Source organism: Hyaena hyaena, unplaced genomic scaffold (assembly GCF_003009895.1).
Source record: "Hyaena hyaena isolate Hyena2069 unplaced genomic scaffold, ASM300989v1 scaffold_123, whole genome shotgun sequence".
Taxonomy (NCBI): domain Eukaryota; kingdom Metazoa; phylum Chordata; class Mammalia; order Carnivora; family Hyaenidae; genus Hyaena; species Hyaena hyaena.
Window position 1 is genome coordinate 2,161,905 of NW_024080756.1, and position 26,105 is coordinate 2,188,009.

The 26,105-nt window shown below is 39.5% G+C and overlaps 1 protein-coding gene across 2 annotated transcripts in view; it reads left to right on the forward strand.

The window, feature by feature from the left end:
* The window catches only part of AFG1L (AFG1 like ATPase), a 193,709-nt gene that overhangs the window by 17,299 nt on the left and 150,305 nt on the right, over nucleotides 1-26,105 (forward strand). For both annotated transcript variants that reach the window (XM_039237448.1, XM_039237449.1), the window contains exon 2: nucleotides 15,393-15,616. In XM_039237448.1, the coding sequence (XP_039093379.1) occupies nucleotides 15,393-15,616 (224 nt within the window). The remainder of the gene's footprint in view (nucleotides 1-15,392; nucleotides 15,617-26,105) is intronic.

Consider the following 26,105-nt stretch of genomic DNA (forward strand, 5'->3'; position numbering starts at 1 on the left):
GCTCGAATCCACGAACCGCGAGATCATGACCTAAGCAAAAGTCGGACGCTTAACCGACTAAGCCACCCAGGCGCTCCAATCATAGGATATTTTTGAGCTGAGAAATCTTTACAGAAGGTTTTTGAGCTGTACCCCACTTTATGGACAAGTTATATGTAAAATTTCTGCCCATTAAACCACATTTTTACTGATTTTGAATATAAAGTTAGGGATAGATTCTCAAAAATTATTTAACTTCAAGGATTGAAAAAAGCTAGACTTTTTTTTACTAGATGAAGTAGACTTTTCAAATAAATTTTTTTTATTTTAAATTTTTATTTAAAAAATTTTTAAATGTTTATTTATCTTCGAGAGAGAGACAGAGCACAAGCGGGGGAGGGGCGAAAAGAGAGGAAGACACAGCATCCGAAGCAGGCTCCAGGTTCTGAGCTTTCAGCACAGAGCCTGGCGTGGGGCCTGAACCCATGAACCATGAGATCATGACCTGAGCTGAAGTCAGATGCTTAACTGACTGAGACACCCAGGTGCCCCTTTCATTTTTATTTTTTAAGTAATCTCTCTACCCAAGTGAGACTTGAACTCACAACCCTGAGATCAAGAGTCACATGTTCCATGAGTGAACCAGCCTGGTGCCCCTAAAATAACATTTCTTAAAGGAAAAATGCTTGCCTTCTGCTGAAGCAGTCTGGTCCACCATTTTGCTTAACTATCTACAGAATATCTTTTAAGATATTCTCAACTATCTACCTATGTGTAGACTTAGAAATCCATTCCAATTTAAAGCACCAAAGAATACAAAGGCCACGTATCTCCTCTGCTTTTATCACTCCAGCAGTGTCAGTACAATTAAGCTTTATAACCTATGTATTAATCAAGGTTCTCTAGAGAAATAGAGCAAATAGAGCATATATACATTTAGAAAGAGATTTATTGTAATGAATTGGTTTATACAATTATGGAGGCTGACAAGTATCAAGATCTACGGTCAGCACATTGGAAACCCAGAAACCCAGGTGAGTTGCTGGTGTAATTCCAGTCCAACTCTGAAGGCCTGTGAACCAGGAGAGCAGATAGTGTCGTTTAAGTCTTTAAAGACCATCAGGCTTAAGGCCCAGGAAGATCCCGTATTACATTTGGAGTCCAAAGACAGGAGAAAACTGATGTGCCAACTTAAAGGCAGACAGGAATTGTCTCTGACTCAGGCAGGGTCAGCCTTTTGTTTTATTTAGGCTTTCAGCTGATTGGATGACGCTCATCCACATTAGGGATAGCAATTTGCCTTACTTGGTCTACTGATTCAAATGTTCCATCTCATCTGGAGATACCCTCCCGGACACATCCAGAAATGTTTGACCAAATGTATGGGCATCTCATGGTCCAGTCAACTTGACACAGAAAATTATCAGAACATATATCAAGACTATGATTGTCCTCCATGTGTCAGCATTTTCCCTAATGTTCTTAAGATGCTTGCAGTAGTCCAGGATTCCCCATTTGACAAAGTACAAAGGCAGGAAGGAATGAGTTCTTGTTCTGGTCTCCTTTTAAGAGCACTGGGGGACTTGTTGGGATGAGCACTGGGTGTTGTATGTAAGTGATGAATCATGAGAATCTACTTCCGAAGCCAGAGCACACTGTAACACTGTATGTTAGCTAACTTGAAAATAAATTATATTTAAAAAAAAAAAAAAAAGCACTGGGGGAAACTTTGGCAGAAGCTGACTTCCTGTTAGGCATCAGTCCTCATTGGTTAGGATGGTGATCATGTGTCCAGTCTCCCCAGTTTGCCATCCGTGGTTGAGAGTTGACTCCAGAGCCATCCTGCCTCCCTGATGTACCTGTGGGGACAGATGTTGGCTCTGCCACTACCTTGACTATGGGAACATGGGCAGGTCACTTACTTAGCCCCTTTGTGCCTCAGTTTCTTTGCCTTTATTTATTTACTTATTTCTTATTTAATATTTTCATTATTTTGGGACAGAGAGAGCAAGTGTATGTGAGCAGGGGGAGGGGCAGAGAGAGAGGTAGAGACAGAATCCCAAGCTGTCCCAAGCTGATAGCACATGAGATCATGACCTGAGCTGAGATCAAGAGTCAGACCTTTAGCTGACTGAGCCACCTTGGCATCCCACCCTTCTTCACCATTAGAGGTACTGTTAGTACCTTTGTCATAGAGTAGTTGTGAATATTAAATAGGTTAATATATGTAAAGTACTTAGAAAAGTTCCTTGCACTTAGTAAGTACTTAGTAAAGGTCAGCAGTTCTTGCTGCTGCTATTAGCGACATGATCTTCATTAGTTTACTTAAGTTGCAATGGTCACTCTGGTCCAAAGTATGGGGATTTTTGAACTAGACTATTGTTATAGTTTCCTAACTGGTCTCTCTGCTTCTACTTAAAAATATATAGGTAATAGCTTTATTTTTTTATTTTAATTTTTTAGAGAGAAAGAGAGAGAGAAGAGAGAGGGAGGAATAGAGGAAGAGGGAGGGGGAGAATTTTAAAAAGGTTCCACGTGAAGTGTGGAGCCTGAGGTGGGACTTGATCGTAGGATCCTGGGATCATGACTGGAGCCAAGTTGGAAGCTTAACTGACTGAGCTGCATAGGCACTCCTGTGCCTCTTAAACTTTAATGTGCATATGAAACACTCAGGTATTTTGTTACAATGCAAATTTTGATTCAGACTTCTGACGTGGGGCCCGAGATTCTATATTTCTATTAAAGTCTCTGGGAATGCCCAGGCTGTTGGCCAGAGACTCTAGAATATCCCTTTTATTTTCATCAGTGTACAGATCACTGTCTGCTCCTTTCTTTAATTTTTTGTCTCTTTTCCCCTTGACTGGAGTGAAGGCTCCACAAGGGAAGAAATTTTTAGTGTTTTTTTCCCATCGGTGTCAAGAATACTACCCCAGATGTAGCTGGTTTTCAACAATAAATAAATGAATGAAAAATTTATCCCTAAAGTTTTAATTATTTGTATAATTGTCATTACAGTGAGTGCTCAATAAAAGTGAGCAGCTATTAATAGATTTTCCTTCTAAAATTTTTAAATTTTGGCAATTCTTGAAAACAATGGTTCTTTCTTTTTTTCTTAGTTTATTGTCAAGTTGGTTTCCATATAACACCCAGTGCTCATCCCAGCAAGGGCTCTCCTCCATGCCCATCACCCGTCTTCCCCTTTCCCCCACCCCCCTCAACCCTCAGTTTGTTCCCAGCATTCAAGAATCTCTCATGGTTTGCCCCCCTTCCTCTCCCCAACTATTTTTCCCCTTCTTCTCCCCCATGGTCCTCTGTTAAGTTCCTCCTAATCCACCTATATGTGCAAACATATGGTATCTATCCTTCTCTGCCTGACTTATTTAACTCAGCATAACACCCTCAAGATCCATCCATGTTGCTACACATGGCCAGATTTCATTCTTTCTCGTTGCCATGTAGTATTCCATCGTATAGATAAACCACATCTTCTTGATCCAGTCGTCTGTTGATGGACACTTAGGCTCTTTCCATGTTTCAGCTATTGTTGAGAGTGCTGCTATGAACATTGGGGTGCATGTGCCCCTATGCATCAGCACTCCTGTATCCCTTGGGTAAATTCCTAGCAGTGCTATTGCTGGGTCATAGGGGAGTTCTATTGTTAATTTTTTGAGGAACCTCCACACTGGAAAACAATGGTTCTTAACCAGTTTTCACAAACTCATTTGAAAATCTGCAGGAGGCTGTAGTATGTTTAGAGATCTTGCCTCAGAAAAAATACACAATTAACACATATACACACACCTAATTTGTTTTTAATAGGCTCTCAGACCTCCCCACCCCCACCCCAGTCATGGACCATAAGTTAAGGCCTTATTCAAAAAACAACTGTGTATTCTATAATAGCTCTTGTCAGGACTATTGGCGATAGTTTGCCTTTTTCCAATTTCTTTTATACTTGTGCTGTGCAGTTGCCTCTTCTTTCTGCATTATATACTACTATGTGCCATTAAAACTGGTGTAATAGTAGTTTAGTATTTATTAATGTAGTGGGATTAGTGAAGTGGGGCATATTAGCTTGTTGATCACAGAATTTCAGAAGATGTGTTTTTTTCCAAACATCTCTCTTAAAAACAAAAACTTAAAAATTGGGGAAAATTGTTTTCCCTGCTAATAGTGCCCCAGCAAACAAACATGGTGAACATTCCCCAAACCTGTGGCATTTCCTGTAAGAAATGGGGCACAAAGTGACATGGACAGGAAGGGCAAGGAGTTTTTTGTAAGCCTAGGCAAAGTGGCCTTATTACAGGAAGCAGAGAGGCTATTGTGGGCAGACTAGACAAATTTTCTGAGAAAAAGCTAAAACTACAAAGGAGATTGTAATTGATGCCTGAATGCATTGAATCGAGCTGCAGATCTCGGCAGGCATTTTGAACTGGGAGGCACTGAGAAGAGAAAGGGCCAAGTGATCCAGTTCTAAGCTTCATCTTTTGCTTGATACGAAGACCATAGAATTCTGAGGTTAGGTTCACTTCAAAAACAAAAAGCAAGAAAAGGAAACTTGAGTAATCACAAATGCACTCAAAGGGGAAACTATTTTTTCTTGGGATGGGGATTGATAGAAATAATTGTTAAAATACTGCCTAGGAAGTTATAATCACTCAGACAGAAGGACATCATGATACTAAGTCTTATACTCTTATATAGAGTATATAGTGAGATCTTAAAACTTACTTAAGAGAAAATAAAATACGGTACAAATTGAGGCATTAGAATAGTGCTGGCTTTATGGGCCTCTAACATCATCCATTTATGTTTCTAGATCGCTGTGTAGATCTTCAGAATGGCATTTTCCCACTGTCCATTTGGAGTACAATAAGACAAATTAATACAAATCAAAATACTATGGCAGCAGCATCCCATAATTTGTGTACACTGATGTAGTAACAGATTTAATTTAGTGCAGCTTTTGAGGAGTCTTTTGTGTTTCAATTTATACAGCTGCTATCCAGGCCTAAGCTGGCCAATCTCTCAGCCTTGAGTGTCTTGTCTGATTCTCTCTCTCTTTTTTTAGAATTTTTTTTTTCAAGATCAGTGTAAAAAAAGATCTGTTTTAGGTTCACAGCAAAATTGAGAGGAAGGTACAGAGACTTCCCATATTCCCCCTTGGCCCCACATTGCATTGATTCCCCTATTGTCAATATCCCTCACCAGAGCAGTACATTTTTTAGAACTGATGAACCTACGTTGACTCATAATAATTACCTAAAGTCCATTTGGGTTCACTCTTGAACAATGGGTATGTATGTGTAAGGATGTGTATCCATCATCATTATAGTATCATATGGAGTATTTTCTACCCTAAATACTACCATAACATCCTCTGTGCTCTGTCTATTCTAATACCTCCCCCAATCTTTGTCTAACTCTGGATCTTTTTATTGTCTCCATAGATTTGTCCTTTCCAGAATGTCATATGGTTAGAATATCTGATGTTACAATATGCAGCTTTTTCACATTGGCTCTTTCCCTTAGTTATATGCATTTAAGTTTTCTCCATGTGTTTTCATGGCTTGATACCTAATTTATTTTTAGTGCTAAATAATATTCTATTGTTTAGATGTACCAATTTATTTGGCCATTTGCCTACTGAGGGACATCTTAATTGCTTCCAAGTTATGGCAGTTATGAATACAGCTCCTGTAAACATCTGTGTGGTGTGTGTGTTTGCGTGTGTGAATTTAAGTTTTCAACCTCTTTAGGTAAAAACCAGGGAACATGATTGCTGGATTGTATGATGACAGTATGTTTAGTTTTGCAAGAAACTGCCACACTGTCTTCCAAAGTAGTTGTACCACTTTTATATTCCCACCAAGAATGAATGAGAGTTCCTCTTGCTCCATATCCTGGCCAGCATTTGTTAGTACTCTGAATTTTGGCCATTCTAATAGGTGAATAGTGGTATCTCATTATTATTTTGATTTTCATTTCCCTGATGACATATAATATGGAGACTTTTTCATATGCTTCTTTGCCATCTGTGTATTTTCTTTGGTGAGATGTTTTTGGCCCACTTTTAAATTAGATTATTTTCTTGTTATAAGAGTTCTTTGTATATTTTGTATAACAGCCCTTTATCAGATGAATCTTTTGCAAATATTTTCTCCTGTTCTGTCTCTTGTCTTCCAATGGCACCATGACATTGGCTTTCACAGAAGTTTTAAATTTTGAATGAAGTCCAGCATATCAATTATTTCTTTCATGGATTGTGCCTTTAGTATTGTAGCTAAGAAGTTATCACCATACTCAAGATTATGTAGGTTTCTTCTATGTCTTTTATAATTCTCCTGTGTTACCTTCTAGGAATTTAGTATTTTTGTATTTTACATTTAAGTCTGTGATCCATTTTGAGTCAATTTTTGTGAAGGGTATATGGTCTTGGACATTTTTCTTGAGATTTCTTCCTTAACCCATATGTTAGTTAGAAGTGTATTGTTTAATCTCTGTATGTTTTAGAATTTTCCCGTTATTTTTTGCTACTGATTTCTGGTTCAATTCTATTGTTGTCTAGAGCAGATGATTTCTGGTCTTTTAACTTTCTTAAGATGTGTCTAATGGCCTAGATTGTAGTCTGTCTTGGTGAATGTTCCATGTGAGCTCGGGAAGAATGTGTATTCCCTTGCTAGATGAAGTATCCTGTAAATGTCAGATATAGCTAGTTAATTGTTAATGTTGAGTTCAGTATGTCCTTACTGAGTTTTCTGCCTGCTGGATCTGCCCATTTCTTCTAGTGGGATGTTGGAGTCTCCTACTGTGGTAGTGGATTCATCAATTTCTCCTTATATTTCTGTCAATTCTAGCATCCTGTAGTTTAGTTTGATATTTTGCTGTTAGGTACATATGCATTAAGGATTGATTCTTCTTGGAGAATTGACTCCTTTATCATTATCTCTCATAACTTTTCATGCTTTGAAACCTCCTGTGTGTAAATTAATATAGCCACACCTACTTTCTTTAGTGTTAACATGTATATTTTTCGCCATTCATTTACTATTAATCCATATGTTTTTATATTTACAGTGGGTTTTTTGTAGATAACATATGCTTGGGTCTTGTGTATTTGATCCACTCTGACCATCTCTGTCTTTTAATTGATACATTTATACCATTGATATTCAAGATGATTATTGATATAGTTGGATTAATATCTACATATTATTATTTTCTAGTTGTTGCCATTGTTCTTCTTGTTTTTGTTGTCTTCTTTTTTTCTGTGTTCTGTGGTTTTGAGTATTTTATGATTCCATTTTCTCTTTCTTAGCATGTCAGTTATATTTCTTTTTTTATTTTTGCAATATGCATTCATAGCTGATCCAGGTCCACTTACAAATAACACTACACCACTTCAAGGGTAGTGCAAGGACTGTATTATAATAACAAAATAATCCCAACTCCTCTCTCCTGTCTCTTGTACTATTGTCATTTATTTCACATATATATATATATATATATATATATATATAAGCATACATAAGCATATATATGACCTATGGCTAAGCATAAATGATTGAATACATTATTGCTGTTATTTTGAACAAATTGTTATGTGTTAAATCAATGAATAATAAAGAAAGTAGGGGCACCTGGGTGGCTCAGTTGGTGGAGTGTCCAACTACGGCTCAGGTCATGATCTCACATTTTGTGGGTTCGTGCCCCATATCAGGCTCTGTGCTGACATTTCAGAGCCTGGAGCCTGCTTCAGATTTTGTGTTTCCCTCTCTCTCTCTGCCCTTCTGTCTCTGATGCTCTGTCTCTCTCTCAAAAAAAATTAAAATAATTAAAAAAAAAAGACTAAAGAAAGTAGGGGCATGTGGGTGGCTCAGTCAGTTCAGCATCTGACTTCAGCTCAGGTCTTGATCTTGTGGTTCATGGCTTTGAGCCCTGCATTGGGCTCTGTGCTGATAGCTCAGAGTCTGGAGCCTCCTTTAGATTCTGTCTCCCTCTCTCTTTGCCCCTCCCTGCTTGCACTCTGTCTCTCTCAAAAATAAATAAACATTAAGAAAAAAAGAATAAAGTAAAAGTTTTTATTTTACCTTAACTTATTCCTTCTTAGACATTCTTTATGGATCTGAATTTCGTTTTTAAAAAAATTGTTAAGCTTATTTATTTATTTTGAGAGAGAGAGAGAGCGAGCGAGCAGGTAGAGTAGGGACAGAGAGAGAGAGGGGAGAGAGAGAGAATCCCAAGCAGGCTCTGCATTGTCAGCACAGAGCAGGACACAGGGCTCAAGCCCATGAACTGTGAGATCATGACTTGAGCCTAAATCAAGAGTCAGACACTCAGCCAACTGAGCTACCCAGGTGCCCCTATGGATCTAGTTTCTGACTTACGTTATTTTCATTCTCTCTAAAGAGTTTAACATTTCATAGGGCGCCTGGGTGGCTCAGTTGGTCAGGCGTCTGACTTCACCTCAGGTCATGGTCTCACAGTTTGTGAGTTCAAGCCCCACCTTGGCTCTGTGTTGACAGCTCAGAGCCTGGAGCCTGTTTTGGATTCTGTGTCTCCATCTCTCTCTGTTCCTTCCCCACTCACACTCTGTTTCTCTCTGTCTCAAAAATAAACATTAAAAATTTTTTTTAGAAAGTTTAACATTTCAGGGTGCCTGGGTGAAAAATTATAATATATACTGAAAGACCAACAATTTGGAGAGATGAAGCATCAGAACCAAACATGGCAAGGATGTTGGACTGATCAGACCAGGACTTTAAAGCAACTATAGTTAACATGCTGAGGGCTCTAATATATAAAGTAGACAGCATGGAAGAACATATGAGCAATATAAGAACAGAAAGGGAGACTTCTCTTACCCTCTGTCCCTGACAGTCCCCAACTTACACCTTCTCTCTCTTCTCCAAATAAATGAATATACTAAAAAAAAAAAAAAAAAGAATTTAGCATTTCTTCCAAGGCTGATCTACTGGCATCTTTTAGTATATCTTGTAATTTTTATTTGTCTGAGAAAGTCTTTATGTCTCCTTTATTCTTGAAAGGTAATTTTGCAGGGTTCAGGATTCTAGATTGGTAGGTTTTCCTCTCAATACTTTAAGTATTTCACTCTACTGTCTTCTAGCTTGCATTCTTTCTGAAGTTAGATGTAATTTTTATCTTTGTTCCTCTATAGGTTAAGGTGTATTTTTCTTCTGGCTTCTTTCATGATTTTTTCTTTACCTTCGATTTTCTGTAGTTATTAAGTGATATGCCTAGGTGTAGTTTTCTTGGTATTTATCCTGCTTAATGTTCTCTGAGCTTCTTGGATCCATGGCTTGGTGTTTGTCACTTATTTGGGAAACTTCTCAGTTAAAATTGTTGCCAAATTTTTTGTTTCTTTTCTGCACAGCAAAGGAAACAACCCACAAAACTAATAGGCAACCAACGGAATGGGAAAAGATAGTTGCAAATGACATATCACATAAAGGGTTAATATCCAAAATCTATAAGGAACTCACCAAACTCCACACCCGAAAAACAAACAACCCAGTGAAGAAATGGGCAGAAGACATGAACAGATGCTTCTCCAAAGAGGACATCCAGATGGCCAACAGACACATGAAACGATGCTCAACATCCCTCCTCATCAGGGAAATACAAATCAAAACCACACTGAGATACCACCTCACGCCAGTCAGAGTGGCTAAAATGAGCAAATCAGAGAACTCTAGATGCTGGTGAGGATGTGGAGAAATGGGCACCCTCCTACACTGTTGATGGGAATGTAAACTGGTGCAGCCCCTCTGGAAAACAGTGTGGAGGTTCCTCAGGAAACTAACAATAGAACTCCCCTATGACCCAGCAATAGCACTGCTAGGAATTTACCCAAAGGATACAGAAATGCTGATGCATAGGAGCACATGTACCCCAATGTTCATAGCAGCACTCTCAACAATAGCTAAAACATGGAAAGAGCCTAAGTGTCCATCAACGGACGAATGGATCAAGAAGATGTGGTTTATCTATACCATGGAATACTACATGGCAACGAGAAAGAATGAAATCTGGCCACGTGTAGCAACATGGATGGACCTTGAGGGTGTTATGCTGAGTGAAATAAGTCAGGCAGAGAAGGACAAATACCATATGTTTGCACGTATAGGAGGATTAGGAGGAACTTAACAGAGGACCATGGGGGAGAAGAAGGGGGAAAATGGTGGGGGAAAGGGAGAGAGGCAAACCATGAGAGACTCTTGAATGCTGACAAAAACTGAGGACTGATAGATGGCGGGGGGGATGAGCACTGGGAGGGCACTTGGTTGAGCTCCTGGAGGTAAAATTCAGAAAAGTGTGGGAGCCCCTCTAGGCTGGAGTTGTGTTTTTTTTTGTTGTTGTTTTGTTTTTTTTAAACTCTGAGTTGTCCACATTGAGCTTCCAGCAATTTGTCAGGCTTTCCTACCCTGGCACTGGTTCCTGGGGTGGTTTCTACTTATGAGTCTCTGCTCTGGTGAGCGATTACTCCCTATATTTACCTGTCTTTCTCTTTAATCTTAGGGGCAGTGGTTTGGCCTGCATTCACCCTTGTCCTATGGATCTAGGAAGAGATACTGGTTTTTAGTCTGTTCAGCTTTTTCATTGTTAGGATAGCGTGGCACCTTTCAGGCTCCTTACATGTGGAAGTGGATAACTGCTATTTCTCTTTTTATGCCTGCTAACACATCAGTGTGCCTTGGTTCTCTTTTTTGAAAAATGCAGGTGAAGTATATATTACTAAATAAAGATGTTAGGCTAGTAAAAAAAAATAGAAGTAAAGAATTCTAAGCCTCTCTACAGACCAAGAGAAACAACATACTTTGCCCACAGCCCTGATCTATCTAATGACTATCTTTAAAAAAGATATTTTATGATTGTGAAAAGGAATATGAAGACTGAAGAGTAGCTCCTGGATTTGGCAACAGTAGGCCTTGGGTGAACTTGGCAACATCTGTCTCAGTAGAAGCTTGACCACAGTGGGTTGAGAACTGAGCAGGATGTGAAGGACTGGCCAGAAAAAGTAAAGGTAACTCAAGTGGTTTGGCTTGTGAAGGAAAGGAGGGTTTTGTTGTTATGACTGGTTTTGTTGTTATTATATAATTTGAAGATAGGAAAGGATTGAATTGGTATGAAACTAATACAACTAAATCTAGTAGTTCTTAGCACATAGCACATATATAGGTCACATATTTATATATAGTAAAATATTATTAAAAATACCAGAGTATATCATGCATAGTTTTCTTTTTAAATCATTTTATACTCTTACTAAATATCTTATTTCATGAAAATTGCTTTTCAGTTATTTATACATGAGTGAATATTGGTTCATGATTATTAAAGAGGTTTCAAAAATTTGAAAGCCTCTGATTAGAGGACAAGAAGGCATTAATATCCTTGATGGAATGAGAAACAACTCTTAGGCTAAGGAGAGAGAAAAGGATGAGGTAAATCTAGGTGAGTTTGGAGGTTTTGATGGTAGGGAGCTGAGGGACTTTGAAGGATAGTGAGGTTTTGCGAGGGAGAGATTAGGCTGGCCGAGGTAGGAAGAGGAGGATGTCCAGCCAGGGAATCTGTATGAACAAAGGCATGACTATGAAATGAAAGACTATTTGAGATGTGGTAAGTAATCCACCTGACTGAAAGGCAACTCCCATTATTGAAGCTGCCTTTGCATTTTCCATTCTAACCAGCTTCCTGACATTTCTACCATTGCCCATCCCAATTTAGGCCTTTATTATTTCTCGCCTGGAATAGTTTCATAACCAGTTTCTCAGTACCCAAATTTCTTTTACTTGCTAGTGCCAGTTGATCTGATATATTACTGCTGCATTTTTTTTGCCCCTCCACCCCCACTTAAAATTAAAAAAACAACCTTGATATTCTCTATTACCCTGCTACCCATTACATGTGATAGATAATCTTTTTTTGTACCAGTGGATGCCTTTTGGAGAGTAGAGGGAGAGTAGTCTGGAAATGCAGACTGGGGGCCTATTCTGGATTTCTTTTTGTTTGTTTGTTTTTAATGTTTATTTTTGAAAGAGAGAGAGAGAGAGTCAGAGTACAGTGGGAGAGTCAGAGAGAAGGAGTCACAGAATCTGAAGCAGGTTCCAGGCTCTGAGCTGTCAGCACAGAGCCTGATATAGGGCTCGAACCCACAAACCATGAGGTCATGGCCTGAGCTGAAGTCAGACGCTTAACCGACTGAGCCACCCAGGTGCCCCCTGGATTTCTTGAACTCTAGAATGGGGATTCTCTGTTTGGGGATTCCCAAGACTGCTTCTAGGTTTGATGACTTGCTAGGAGAATTCACAAGACTCAGCATGTAGTTGTACTCATGACAGCAAAAGGATACAAACAAAGGGGAAAGGCACATGGGACAAAATCTGGAAGAAATTAGGTGCAAGCTTCCAAAAGTCTTCTCCCAGTGGAGTCACATAAGACATGCTTAGTTTCTCCAGTAATAAACTGTGCCAACAGATGTGAAATGTCTGTTAGGGAAGCTCCTTAGAGACTCAGTGCCTAGGGTGAGGTGAGGGCGGTCACATAGCTACTTTCTGCTTAGCATGTACCAAGATTCTAGACGTGTAGAGGGAAACTAGGTGTTCAGCATAAACCGTGTTGCTTGTACATGGTATAAACAGTTCAGGCACAGTGAGTCACTCTTTCCATTTCTGGAAATGTTGGGAACCCTCTTGGAATCCAAGTTCCCAGCCAATGGCCCACCGTGCATGCAGACCTTTCCAAGGACAGTAATCTCAGGCCTGCTGTGCCAACTCTTTTCTGTACTTAATGTGATTCTATAAGCTGGACAAGTGGTTTCAGGGGCTGCTTTGGGAATGGGGGTGGTACAGTTGTGGAAATTAGGGAGATATGAAGAGGGTGGGATTTTGTGCCCCCCTCCCACTTTTCTTTTTAATAAATTTAGGATTCCATGGAAGATTTTATATATTTAAACAAAGGTGCTGCTGTTAAAATTATGTTTGAAAACCATCCTTTAAACAGTGAGATGAATTTCAAGAAAAATATTGATAAAATCACATTGGGATTTTAGCAAGATCATTTCCGTAGTTGATGGAAGATAATTTAGAGATGGTGGTAAATTTGGGGGCAGTGGAGGTGATCAGAGGCAGGGAGGCCAAGCCAGAGACCATGAGAGCCCCAGCTAGGGTGGTGGTATGAGGAAGAGTGGGAGGGAATGGCCTAGAGTATTTCCTATATAAAATGAGTAGTATTGATGGATGATTGGCTGAGGACCTGGTTGAAGAGCGAGACAGAAGTTTATTATTCTTTTCCATAAAAATCCAATAGGTGGTCCAGAGCTGGTTTGGCAGCTCAGCGTTGTTGGAGAACTTTGCTCTGCTTTGCTCAGCATTCTGTGGGCCTCTCCTTGCCAGGTTGGCTTTTTCAGCTGCAGTCGCTATACTTACATTGCAGTTAGAAGAAGGAGTGGGCGAGGAGGAAGGGCTTGCCCTTTCTCTGTAAGGGCATGTACCAGAGCTGCATGTTTCAGGTGATATCCCATTGTTTAGAACTGGTCATACGGCCGTGCCTGGCTGCTTGAGGGGCCAGAAATGGGTTATTAAGCTGGGCAGCCTTCTACACAGCTAAAACTTTTATTCAGAAAGGAAGAAGACAGCCCTGCACTGTCCCCAACATTCATGGTTTATTTAGAATTTTTTTCTCTCTTGGGAAAAAGATGGAAATAACCTTGACTATTAAGTTTTTTCCCCAAGGTAAGTAATTTTCATGTTATTGAAACAAAGGAAACATGGTATTCAGTGAAACAAGAATAATACTTGCAGTGTATCTTTGCAAAAGTTTTGTTGGACTCAAAGATGGGAACCAGCCTTATCTAAAAATGTGCCAGTTTGCTGCTGTTTATTGTTGCTTTTACAAAATAGGGAGAGAGATATCTAGTCAATAATATTATAACTTTGTATGGTGACTACACTTATTGTGGTGAGCATTGCACAGGGTACAGAATTGTTGTCTACTTGAAGCTAATGTAACATTGTATCTCAACTATACTTCAATAAAAGAATAAATAAAATAAAAATAGGGAATTTCTGCTCATTGAACCTGCCCCAGATAAGGAATAGTTATGATTGATCTTGCCACAGCCAATCATTTCTCTTCCAGGAGAAGCTAAAAAAAGGATCAGAAAAGCTCACTGCTTTGAAATAGACACTCTATTGTGTTTCAGCTCTTTATGTCCAACTTAAAAGTTGTGGAAAAGGGAAGGAAACTTATAAGCAGAGGGCTGACATCAATGTGGCAATATCTGAATGCTGTGTGTTTTTGGAGAATAAAGAATAAAGGGCCAGTAGAAAACCCTTTGTGACTAGTCTCTGTGTCTCTGGTACTTAAGAGCCACAATTAGGCCTAATTCAGAGGGGCCAGCCCTGCTGTGGGGAAGGATCTGATGAACCCAAGTGACTTATTTAATGGCGTAGAGACAAAGCAGGGACTCTGTGGCAGGTTAAGTTTTCTAGAAGAGAGGTTACAGTGATACTTTATGGGGTTTGGAGTTTATTCCTTTTTATTTTATTAAAAAATTTTTCTAATGTTAATTTTTTTTTATAGTTTTTTTGTTTGTTTGTTTTATTTATTTCTAGGAGAGAGAGAGACAGCGTGAACAGGGGAGGGTCAGAGAGAGAGGGAGTCACAGACTGAAACAGGCTCCAGGCTCTGAGCTGGCAGTCAGCACAGAGCCCGACGCGGGGCTCGAACCCACGAACCGCGAGATCATGACCTAAGTGAAAGTCGGATGCTTAACCGACTAAGCCACCCAGGTGCCCCTCTAATGTTAGTTTTTGAGAGAGGGAGAGGCAAGAGTGCGAGTGGGGGCAGGGCAGAGACAGAGGGAGACACAGAATCCGAAGCAGGCTCCAGGCTCCAAGCTGTCAGCCCAGAGCTAGATGTAGGGCTTGAACCCACGTACCGTGAGGTCACAACCTGAGCCAAAGTTGGACGCTTAACTGACTGAGCCACCCAGGCGTCCCTATTTTATTTTTTTAATGTTTGTTTATTTTGAGAGAAGGAGTGTGATCTGGGAAGGGGCAGAGAGAGAGGGAGAGAAAGAATCCCAAGCGCACTCTGCACTGACACTGCAGGGGCCTGATCTTGCAAACCATGATATCATGACCTGAGCCAAAATGAAGAGTTGGACACTTAACTGACTGAGCATCTCAGGTGCCCCTACTCCTTTTTATTAAAAGGAGATGATTATATTTATTGAACATAATGTGTTTTATTTTCATCAAAAAGAGATTTACAATAACTGCTCACATATACATGCTTGTAACTGAAAGGTTTTAATGGGACCATTAAGAAACATGTGGAGTACTATTAAATACCTTCCTCTAAGAAAGTCTATATATTTTTGTTTATAGCCTATACAGTTCAAGCAACTGAGATTATGTCTCCAACTGCGGCTACAGAGGTTTATTCAAAAGCTTTGGCTGTTTGCCATGGACCACTGGACCACTATGACTTTCTGATCAAAGCTCATGAGCTAAAGGATGATGAACATCAAAGAAGAGTCATACAGTGTTTGCAGAAATTACATGAGGACCTTAAAGGATATAGTATAGAGACAGGAGGCCTGTTTTCAAAGGTAAGGTTTGTATGATATTAAAGACCGGTTAAAAGTGAAGGCATTTTATAAAATGGATTAAGTGCAGTTGGTACAATCATGAAACCGCTTCAAGATGTCTCACCAGTTCCTTTATTTTTTTTTATTTTATTTTTATTTTTTTTCACCAGTTCCTTTAAACAAGCTCTATTGGATCTCTATTCCCGATCTCTTGATGCTCCATAGCTTTCTTTTACCTTTGTGGGGGATTCAGATGGCTTCATATTTAGGTAATGACCGACGTAGTCTAGTCCAAATGACAGCTGTGGAATTCAAAAACTTGCCCTGTCTTTAGCTCAGGCCTGTCCCAGGATCAGCAGTGCAGAAGGTGGAGTGATTTGTTCTTTCCCTTTCTCTCCTTCTCCCCCTCCTCCTTTCTCTGCTTGCCTGGCTTCTCCAGGGTCAGGATGAGAAGGATGGAAGATTAGAGCGAAACAGCGGAGTCTTAAGTGACCTGTTAAGAGCCTTTGGTGTGGTAGACACTGACATGCTAGCTCTTTGTTGAGGGGCACAATGGTGAGTTCTTTTGGACCCTGGGAGAACTTCCCCACTGCTCCATTTTTGGACCTCTTAGGACTCTAGTTGAACACCTTGCACCACTGCTTTCTGCTGGCTCCCCTTGCCTTTTCACTTAACTTTCTTTTTTTTTTTTTAATGTTTTTTTTTTTTTATTTTTTTTATTTTTAGGAGAGAGAGAGACAGAGAGTGAGCAGGAGAGGGGCAGAGAGAAAGAAAGGGAGACAGAGAAACCAAAGCAAACTGCTCTGAGCTGGCAGTCAGCACAGAGCCCGACGCGGGGCTCGAACCCACGAACCGCGAGATCATGACCTAAGTGAAAGTCGGACGCTCAACCGACTAAGCCACCCAGGCGCCCCTTCACTTAACTTTCTTGTCCTTTCAGGACAGCTCTAGCCAGGACACCCTTTATGGTGTCCACTTAGGTCACATCTCCTTTCTCTAATCCATACTCCAGCTTCAGTCAGCCTCCTGGGAACACGTGTCAGGTACTTCCACAAACACTTCCATAGCCTGCTTTGGTAACTGCCTGTGGATTTCCTCACCTCAACAAGCATCCGACTGGGGAGGGGGATGTCCATTTTGTCATACGCTCAATCCTAGTCTTTTTGGATATTTCTCTTAGGGACCACCTCTCTTAGCATGAGGTTAGTCTGGGGGAGATGGATGCCACAGCATTCCTTACTTAGCTAATAGCTTTCCACCTTGATTACTTTCTTTGGTTCCACTTTGTTTTTAGGGAGATTTTTGCCTTTTGTTTTTATTTTTAAAGTAATTCCTGCACGGATATGACTAATACTCTCTTTAGAATGTAGGGGAAACTTGCTTCTCCTTATCCTTAGCTTTGAACTTTTGCAGAAATTCTGAGCCAACAGGAAAACTCCCATTCCTTATCCCATTATAATGTTTATTTTTGAGAGAGAGATAGAGACAGAGCATGAGCAGGGGAGGGGCAGAGAGAGAGAGAGAGGGAAAGAGAGAGAAAGACAGGGAGACAGGGAGGGAGGGAGGGAGGGAGGGAGGGAGAGAGGGAGAGGGAGAGGGGAGAGAGAGAGAGAGAGAGAGAGAGAGAGAGAGAAAGGAGACAGAGAGAGAATCCCAAGCAGTCTGAGCCATCATCCTGGAGCCTGATGCAGGCTAGATCTCATGAACTGCGAGATCATGACTTGAGCTGAAGTCTTCGACGCTTAAACAACTGAGGCACCCAGGTACCCCTCCTTATCCCATTATAGAAGCCATTGTCATCAGCAGTGTCATCTTCAAATTATGAGAGATATTAATAGTAACAAGAATTAGAATATGGTTCAGAGAAACTAGTTTTCTTTTAATTAACTGGCCAAACCATCTTTCCCCCACCAACACAATTATTCTGTTTTTATAAGGCCTTTAGCGAAAAGGTTCTGTATTACATACGTTAGTAGTACTTTATTTAAAAACTCTAGAGGTGTCTGGGTGGTGAAGTTGGTTAAGCATCTGACTCTTGATCTCGGCTCAGGTCATGATCTCATGGTTTGTGAGTTTGAGCCCTGCATCAGGCTCTGTGCTAATGGTGGAGAGCTTGCTTTGGATTCTGTCTCTCCTTCTCTCTGCCCCTCCCCTGCTTGTGGACACACACACACACACACACACACACACACCTCTCTCTCTCAAATAAATTTTTAAAAACCTGTAATCAAAGTAATTTTACTTAAAAAAATCTTTAGCGTATACTTAGTTTTATTTTTATGGAAAGAAAAAGGCTGCCATTGTGTGAATATCTTTTGGTTAAATGGGGAAGGGATTCATTTAGGTTACAGAGAGAAATAGAGATTTAGAGTAAGACTACATATGCAAATAACAATGAAGGGCATCTCCACTGTACAGCCAGGCCTCAGCGGGCTTTGCATCAGTGGCTCTGAAAGCCACTGGTGGCTTGACTGGCAGTGGTAGCCGGTACTTGCCGAGTCTTTCTCCAGTGCTCTGCCATTCATGTCATTCACTTACTTTGTTGTTCCTTTTCCCATGTCCATTCCATTTCTGTTTGTTCTCTCAGCTTATTAATTCTCTTCCTGTATCAGTGGTTTAAATTCCTGATTAAGTACCTGATAGGACATCCAATCACATTATCCCTGTTTGGGCAGAGCTTTCACACCAGGTTTTTCAGAGGCCACTAGCCAGATCTTATACAGATCAGATCTCTGCATAAGGTACCATCCAGGGCTCCTGTGAGCATGGTGGTTCCCCCTCTAGAAGTAGACTGTGAGTGTGGTGGCCACTGTGGCCAGTCCAGCACACCGGTTATAGGAAGTAATAATGAGTTATCCCTTTAGATGGCCACCCCTTCTTTTTCCAATATTTTCCAAAAATTTATAGGTGAGTAAAGAACCAAAAAGTTTGGAAAATGTAGACTGCTTTATGTACTGTGTACCTAATTATAGTTTGTAATACAGATGGTCTTCTAAATAAAATATTGGCATCGTTTTGTGTCATAGCCAGGAAATAGGATGTTTTACTTAACTGGGTTTTTGGTTATCTGAGAGTTAAATTGCTTTCATGAATGTTCTACTTTGTTCTCTTTCTAGTCCTCCCTCTCCCTTTTAGAAATACAGTCCTTTTTTTCCCCCTCTTCTTCATTCTGTATCATCCTTAGGGTTCATTTTACTGTGACTGGTGAACTCACATCTAGTAAAAAGTATCCTTTAAAATCATTAATGTATCTGGTTGCCAATTCAACATGGTTTTGTTTTTTCTTTTAATTGTTGTTTGGCTCTTTTTTGGGGTATTCTCCCACACTTTCTCTTTTGATTTCTGAATTGGCAGTGATGGGTCTGCCTAGTAAATTGACAGCTATTTAGCAGTAAGTAAATGTAATATTTAGTATATAGGATTCCTGGTTTTAAGGTGTAGTTGTAATCTAATAGAAGTAAGAGATTAGACATCTTGGGTAGTTTTAAACATGTCTGCTGAAAGCTTGTATTTGTTAAATCCTAATGCTACCATGAATAAGTCTTTTGTGGACAGATCAACATCTCATTGTGGTTGTATTTGTCCTGTAGTTTCTTAAGCTTGCCAAATCTTTAACGTTGAAAAAGACCCAAACATCTAATATAATTAGAATAAAACATATATAAAAGCTTTAGTTTTTTTTTTTTTTTTTAAGAGCTAGAAGTTTATTGAATAGAGGAGAGGGAAGGGGTCCTTCACCCTCAGACCTTCCAGACCACACCAGGGAGCTGCCCTGGCCAGAGACCTTCAGTCGTCCGAGGAGTACTAGGGTTAGATCACTGAAGATCCGAAGAGAGAAAGGAGAGGGAGGGAAGGATCCCTCCGAAGGGCAAGAGAGGAAATCCCTGATGGTTCCCTCTGGGGCATTGGATCCTTCACTGAGGAGTAGCATCAGCCTGAGGGCCAGTTTTTAAAGACAGTATTTGTCTTTTTCTGACTGACTTATTTGATTTCGCATAATACACTCTAGCTCCATCAAGATTTCATTCTTTTTTTATGGCTGAGTAATGTTCTAGTGTGTGTGTGTATATATATATATATCTTCTTTATCCATTCATCAGTTGAGGCACATTTGGGCTCATCAAGTTGCAAGTATCCCTTTGAATCAGTATTTTTGTATCCTTTGGGTAAATACCTACTAGTGCAATTGCTGAGTCATAGAGTAGTTCTATCTTTAACTTTTTGAGGAACCTTCATACTACTTTCCAGAGTGACTGCACCAGTTTTCACTACCACCAACAGTGTAAGAGGGTTCCCCTTTCTCAGCATCTTACAACACTTGTTTCTTGTGTGTTAATTTTAGCTGTTCTGACAGGTGTAAGGTAGTATATCACTGTGGTTTGATTTCTATTTCCCTGATGATGAGTGATCTTTTCATGTGTATGTTAGCCATCTGTATGTCTTTTATGGACAAATGTCTATTTATGTCTTCTGCCCATTTCTTAACTGGATTATTTGTTTTTTGGTTTTTTTTTTTTATTTTAAAAAAAAATTTTTTTTTAATGTTTTATTTATTTCTAGGAGAGAGACAGCATGAGTAGGGGAGGGTCAGAGAGAGAGGGAGTCACAGACTCTGAAACAGGCTCCAGGCTCTGAGCTGGCAGTCAGCACAGAGCCCGACGCGGGGCTCGAACCCATGAACCGTGAGATCATGACCTAAGCGAAAGTCGGACGCTTAACCAACTAAGCCACCCAGGCGCCCCAGTTTTTTGGGTTTTTGAGTTGTAGAAGTTCTTTATGTATTTTGGGTACTAACTCTTTATTGGATATGTCATTAGCAACTATCTTCTCTCATTCTGTAGGTTACCTTTCAGTTTTGTTGATTGTTTCTTTTGCTGTGCAGAAGCTTTTTATCTTGATGACGTCCCAATAGTTATTTTTGCTTTTGTTTCCCCTGTCTTAGGAGACATATCTAGTAAGAAGATGCTACAGCTGATGTCAAAGAGGTTACTGCGTATGTCCTCTTCTAGGGTTTTAATGGTTTCGTGTCTTACATTTAGGTCTTGAATACATTTTGAATTTATTGTGTATGGTGTAAGAAAGTGGTCGAGTTTCATTCTTTTGCATGTTGCTGTTCAGTTTTCCTAACACTGTTTGTTAAACAGACTGTCTTTTTTTCCATTGGGTTCCTGCTTTGGTGAAGATTAATTAACCACATAGTTGGACACCTATTTTATCTAAAAATAAGCACTGATATGCCAAGTATCAGAGAAGGAAAATTTGGGCTCCTGGGTTTTTTTAGTGAAAGGAGAACTTTATTTTTAAACTTGTTGATTTTGGAAAGTAGGATTTATGATTTTATTTTTTTTCTAAGCATATTAAGAAATTACTTACATATAGCTTATGAAAGTCCAAGGGGTACAATGTGGTGATTTGATACTCGTGTTTTGCAAAAGATGACCACAATGAAGTTAGTTAATATCACCATCCTCTCACATGATTACCATTTTTTTTGTGATAAAAACATTTAAGATCTGTCTTAACTAATTTTGGGTATATAATATAGTCTTATTGATTTTGGTCTCCATGCTGTGCATTAGACCCCTAGAACTTATCCTGTAGCTGACAGCTTGTACTCTTGGACCAATATTTTGCCATTTCTCCCACCCTCCAGCCCCTGGTAACCATTTTACAAATTTCACTTTTTTAGAAGTCTGTGTATAAGTGAAAAAATGCAACATTTTTCTTTCTCTTTCTGACTTATTTCACTTAGTAATACAGGTATTTGTTTTTTATTTAATTTTTAAAAACGTTTTATTTATTTCTGAGAGACAGAGAGAGACAGCGTGAGCAGGGGAGGATCAGAGAGAGAGGGAGACATAGAATCTGAAGCAGGATCCAGGCTCTGAGCTAGCTGTCAGCAAAGAGCCCAATGTGGGGCTTGAACCCATGAGCTGTGAGATCATGAATTGAGCCGAAGTCTGACGCCCAACCAACTGAGCCACCCAGGCGCCCCTGTTTTTTGTTTTTAATGTAAGCTCTATGCCCATCATGGAGCTGGAACTCATGACCCTGAGATCAGAAGTCCTGTGTTCCACCAGCTGAGCCATCCAAGTGCCCCTGGGCAGTTGTTAATGCAGATATTTAAACATTCATTATAGTGGACTTCCCCCCCCCCCATAGTACTCTTAAGAAATTTGCTGTAAAGCTAAGCTATAATATTAAAATAAAATGCATCTGAATTATTGATGAGAAAAAAACTGGTGGCAGTCTATTAGGCTACTTTGATGTACCTGTATAATGATGTTTTCTCTATTAAAAATTTGAAAAAGTTATGAGCAGATGACCATTGTGTAGAAGCAACAAACTATGAAGAATGAGCATTTATGAACACTTTACCTTTGTTATCAAATAAAACCTACCACCAGGTTAATCTGACACATTTAATGTATGCATAATTGTTATTGTGCTGTGAGGTAATTAGGCATAAATGGTAAGTAGTTCATGTAAATCACTATAATTAGAATTACTTTTACACAGCCAAATCAAGCATTTCTAGAGTCAGGGAGGGAGAGAATTAAATAGAGTTGTGGAGCTACTGTGAACATCTCTGTTTCCATTAATCAGGGGTATACAGGCAGCCAGGTTTTTTCATCTCTTGGGAGGAGACATCATAGCCTAAGAGACCTGGGAATAGGAGTGGAAGGCACAGCATTCCTTTCCTTTTCCTCCTGCTCTCTACAAAAATAATTTTCAGGATTTCCCTAATAAGAAGTTACTTCCAACTTCCTCTTACATCCTATCATCTTTTATTTGGCTGCCTGTCAAGAACAATGCATAGATCACATAGAAAAGACCTGCCCAGCCTTTAACGCCAGCTAATCTCAGGTCTTGATGCTTTTCTTGTTCTGGCTTATAGGACCTGGAGGCTATAAGCAGGGTACCTGGAGGGCTGGGCTGTAGCCTTTCCTCCTGGGAGATGTGGGAACCCGACTTGTCTGGATCCAAGACTAGGCTATTTACTGTTTATCCTCAGTTCTTCCCTTCTCTCTTCCACCTAAAGGAGTGAACACTTATCCTCTCCATTCTTCTTCTTAGAACCAGCATTTCCTATAGGTAAAATAGATTGAGCAGTATGATTTGGGGAAAGTTTCCCTGATCCCTTTATTAGAAAACCATAAGCAACATTGAGTACTAAATGGGCAACATCTAAAGCTACGGCTTTTTTAAAGATCAGGAATATTTTTAAATGAATGTTTCTTGTATCAAATTTTTATAAAAGCTGAAGCAAAATCATGTCCTAACCCAATGTTGGCATTGTCTGTGAGAAGTACGATCAGGAGTCAGACCAAGTTGTTTTTTGAGAACTAACACATCTTAGACTCATTTAAAATCTGAAATTCAAGAAACAGAGTGTAACAGGCCTGTTTCCATCTACAGAATAATTAACCAGTACATTCCATTATATTTTAAGTTTTGTCATAATTCCTAAGGTGAAATTATGCCATCAACATAGATGAAATGTCTTTAATAAGTCCCTTGAAATGAATTTAAAGGAAGAGATATAGCCCTATTTCATAATGTTGAGGATTGGAATGTTTTCTGTCTTTATCAACCAAAGCTGACTACTTTGGTTGTGGAAGCAAAATTTCATAGGCCATAAAGAGGAGTCAATACTGTGGGATCTATGCTGAGGTGATAGTCAAATCTCTAGATCACGGGTTGGCAAATATTCACTTTAAAGGACCACATAGGAAACCTTTTAGGCTTAGGGGGCCATATGACCTCTCTCCCAGTTATTCATTTCTCCTGCTGTAGTCAAAGCAGCCACAGAAATACATAAATAAATGTACTCCAACAGACCTTTATAGAAACAGGTGTCGGGCTGAGTTTGGCCCACAGGTCATAATTTGCTGATTCCTGTTCTAAATTAGTGCTGCCTGAGCAGATTTAAAGGCTGGTGGGAGACCATTCATTATATTCACAATTCTAAAGGTGTACTTAGTGTAGCTTTTCTGTCTAATTTCCCATTACTTCTCTTTATATATACCTGCCTCTAGTCAACAGAACCATTCAGTGTTCCATCAGACAGACAAATGGAACAAAGTAGAAAGTTCAGAACTTGCATGAAAACTTGATGTACTATTGACATGGCAGTGAAAATCAATGGGGAAAAAGATGGTCTAGTCAATAAATATGTATGTGAGGCTGAGAACAATTGATTATGTAAAAAGTAAAATAAAATTAGGTAGATTTTGTTTAAACATAAACATAAATTACATAGAATTAATGTCTTAAACCTCTTTAAGAAAATATAGAGGAGTACCTTTATGAACCTGGGAATAGCAAGAATTTCCTATACAAGATAGGAAAGCCTAAATTATTATGATAAAGATAGATACATCTGACTTTACTAAAATTTAAAACTTTTAGCCAAGAAAAAGCATCCTAGAAAAAGTGAAAAGGCAGAACATAGACTGGGAGAAAATACTTGTATTAAAAATAATTGATTATAGGGGTGCCTGGGTGGCTCAGTCGGTTAAGCATCTGACTTTGGCTCAGGTTATGATCTCATGGTTTGTGGGCTCGAGTCCTGCGTCGGGCTCTGTGCTGGCAGCCAGCTCTGAGCCTGGAGCTTGTTTCAGATTCTGTGTCTCCCTCTCTCTCTGACCCTCTCCTGCTCACATTGTCTCTTTCTCTTTCTCTCTCTCTCTCAGGAATAAATAAAACATTAAAGAAAATAAAATAATTGATTATGGATTGTTATCTAGATTACAAAAAGAATTATCAAAAACAGAAGAAAAAACACCTCAGCAGAAAAATGGATGAAGAGTCTGTTTTGTGGGGATAACTAGCAGATGCCACAAAACTGGATAAATGTAATGTATTTCTATTTTTTTTTTAAATATTTTTATTTATTTCTAGGAGAGAGAGAGAGACAGCATGAGCAGGGGAGGGTCAGAGAGAGAGGGAGATACAGACTCTGAAATAGGCTCCAGGCTCTGAGCTGGCAGTCAGCACAGAGCCCGACGTGGGGCTCGAACCCACGAACTGTGAGATCATGACCTAAGCGAAAGTTGGACGCTTTACCGACTAAGCCACCCAGGCGCCCCTAATGTATTTCTAAAATGGACTGTTGCATAGCATGGGGATAATTTCTCTGAGGAAATAGGATACCAAGGGAGGCTTCAGCTGTATCTAATGTTTTATTACTTAAGTTTTGGAGTAAATATGTTAAAATATAAAGATTTGATAAAGCTGGGTGGTAGGTAACTAGCTATTCAATATTTTATCCAGTTTAGCCTATTTATTATATTCTGTAGTAAAAATATTTTTAAGTGTAATTGTTAGATATTTCAGCAGTTTTCTTAAAATCATTTTTCGGGGCACCTGGGTGGCTTGGTCGGTTGAGCATCTGACTTCAGCTCAGGTCATGATCTGTCTCATGGTTCGTGGGTTCAAGCCCTGTGTCGGGCTCTATGCTGACAGCTTAGAGCCTGGAGCCTGCTTCAGATTCTGTTTCTCCCTCTCTCTCAGCCCCTCCCCCACTCATGTTCTCAAAATAAATAAACATTAAAAAATAAACATTAACAAATTTTTAAAAATAATTTTAAAATAGTTTTTAAAAATACAACTTAAAAATCATTTTTAGGAAATTACAACTTGATGATGTAATTTTAGACCCTACTAGTTCATTATTTGCTTCTTACAAATAGACTAAGGAAGGGGAACTATTAGCACATAGCTCAGAAAGGCCTTGAAAATACTTTAGATTTTTTAGCAATGGAAATTTTTTTCTTTTACTGGAGTTCTGTAAGCTGCATTGTCTTGGCTTAGATCTTTTTCACAAATGCCAGATGTTTCTGAGTTGTATATATGTAGTTAGGTGTTCATTTTTTTAATTTATTTTTTTTAATGTTTATTTTTGAGAGACAGAGAGAGACTGAGAGAGAGAGAGACTGAGAGAGAGACAGAGTGCAAATGGGGGAGGAACAGAGAGGGAGACACAGAATCTGAAGCAGGCTATGGCCCTGAGCTGTTACCAGAGCCTGATGGGGGACTCCAACCCACAAACCACAAGATCATGACCTGAGCCAAAGTCAGATGCTTCACTGGCTGAGCCACCCAGGCACCCCTGTAGTTATGTGTTCATTTAATATTGGCTTACTCTTGGGGCGCCTGGGTGGCTTAGTCGGTAAAGCGTCTGACTTTCGCTTAGGTTATGATTTCGCGGTTCATGGGTTCGAGCCCCGCGTCGGACTCTGTGCTGACTGCCAGCTCAGAGCCTGGAGCCTATTTCAGAGTCTGTGTCTCCCTCTCTCTCTGACCCTCCCCTGCTCACGCTCTCTCTCTCTCTCTCTCCTAGAAATAAATAAAAATATTAAAAAAATATATTGGCTTACTCTTACCTTATGTTTGGTAATGTTTTGTCTTTTTCAGGTAATGTGCCCATTTCAAGTACTGGGGAAATAAAGAGCCAAGTGTTTTCTTTTTTTTTTCCCTCTTAGTTTTATTTTATTTTTAATTTAAA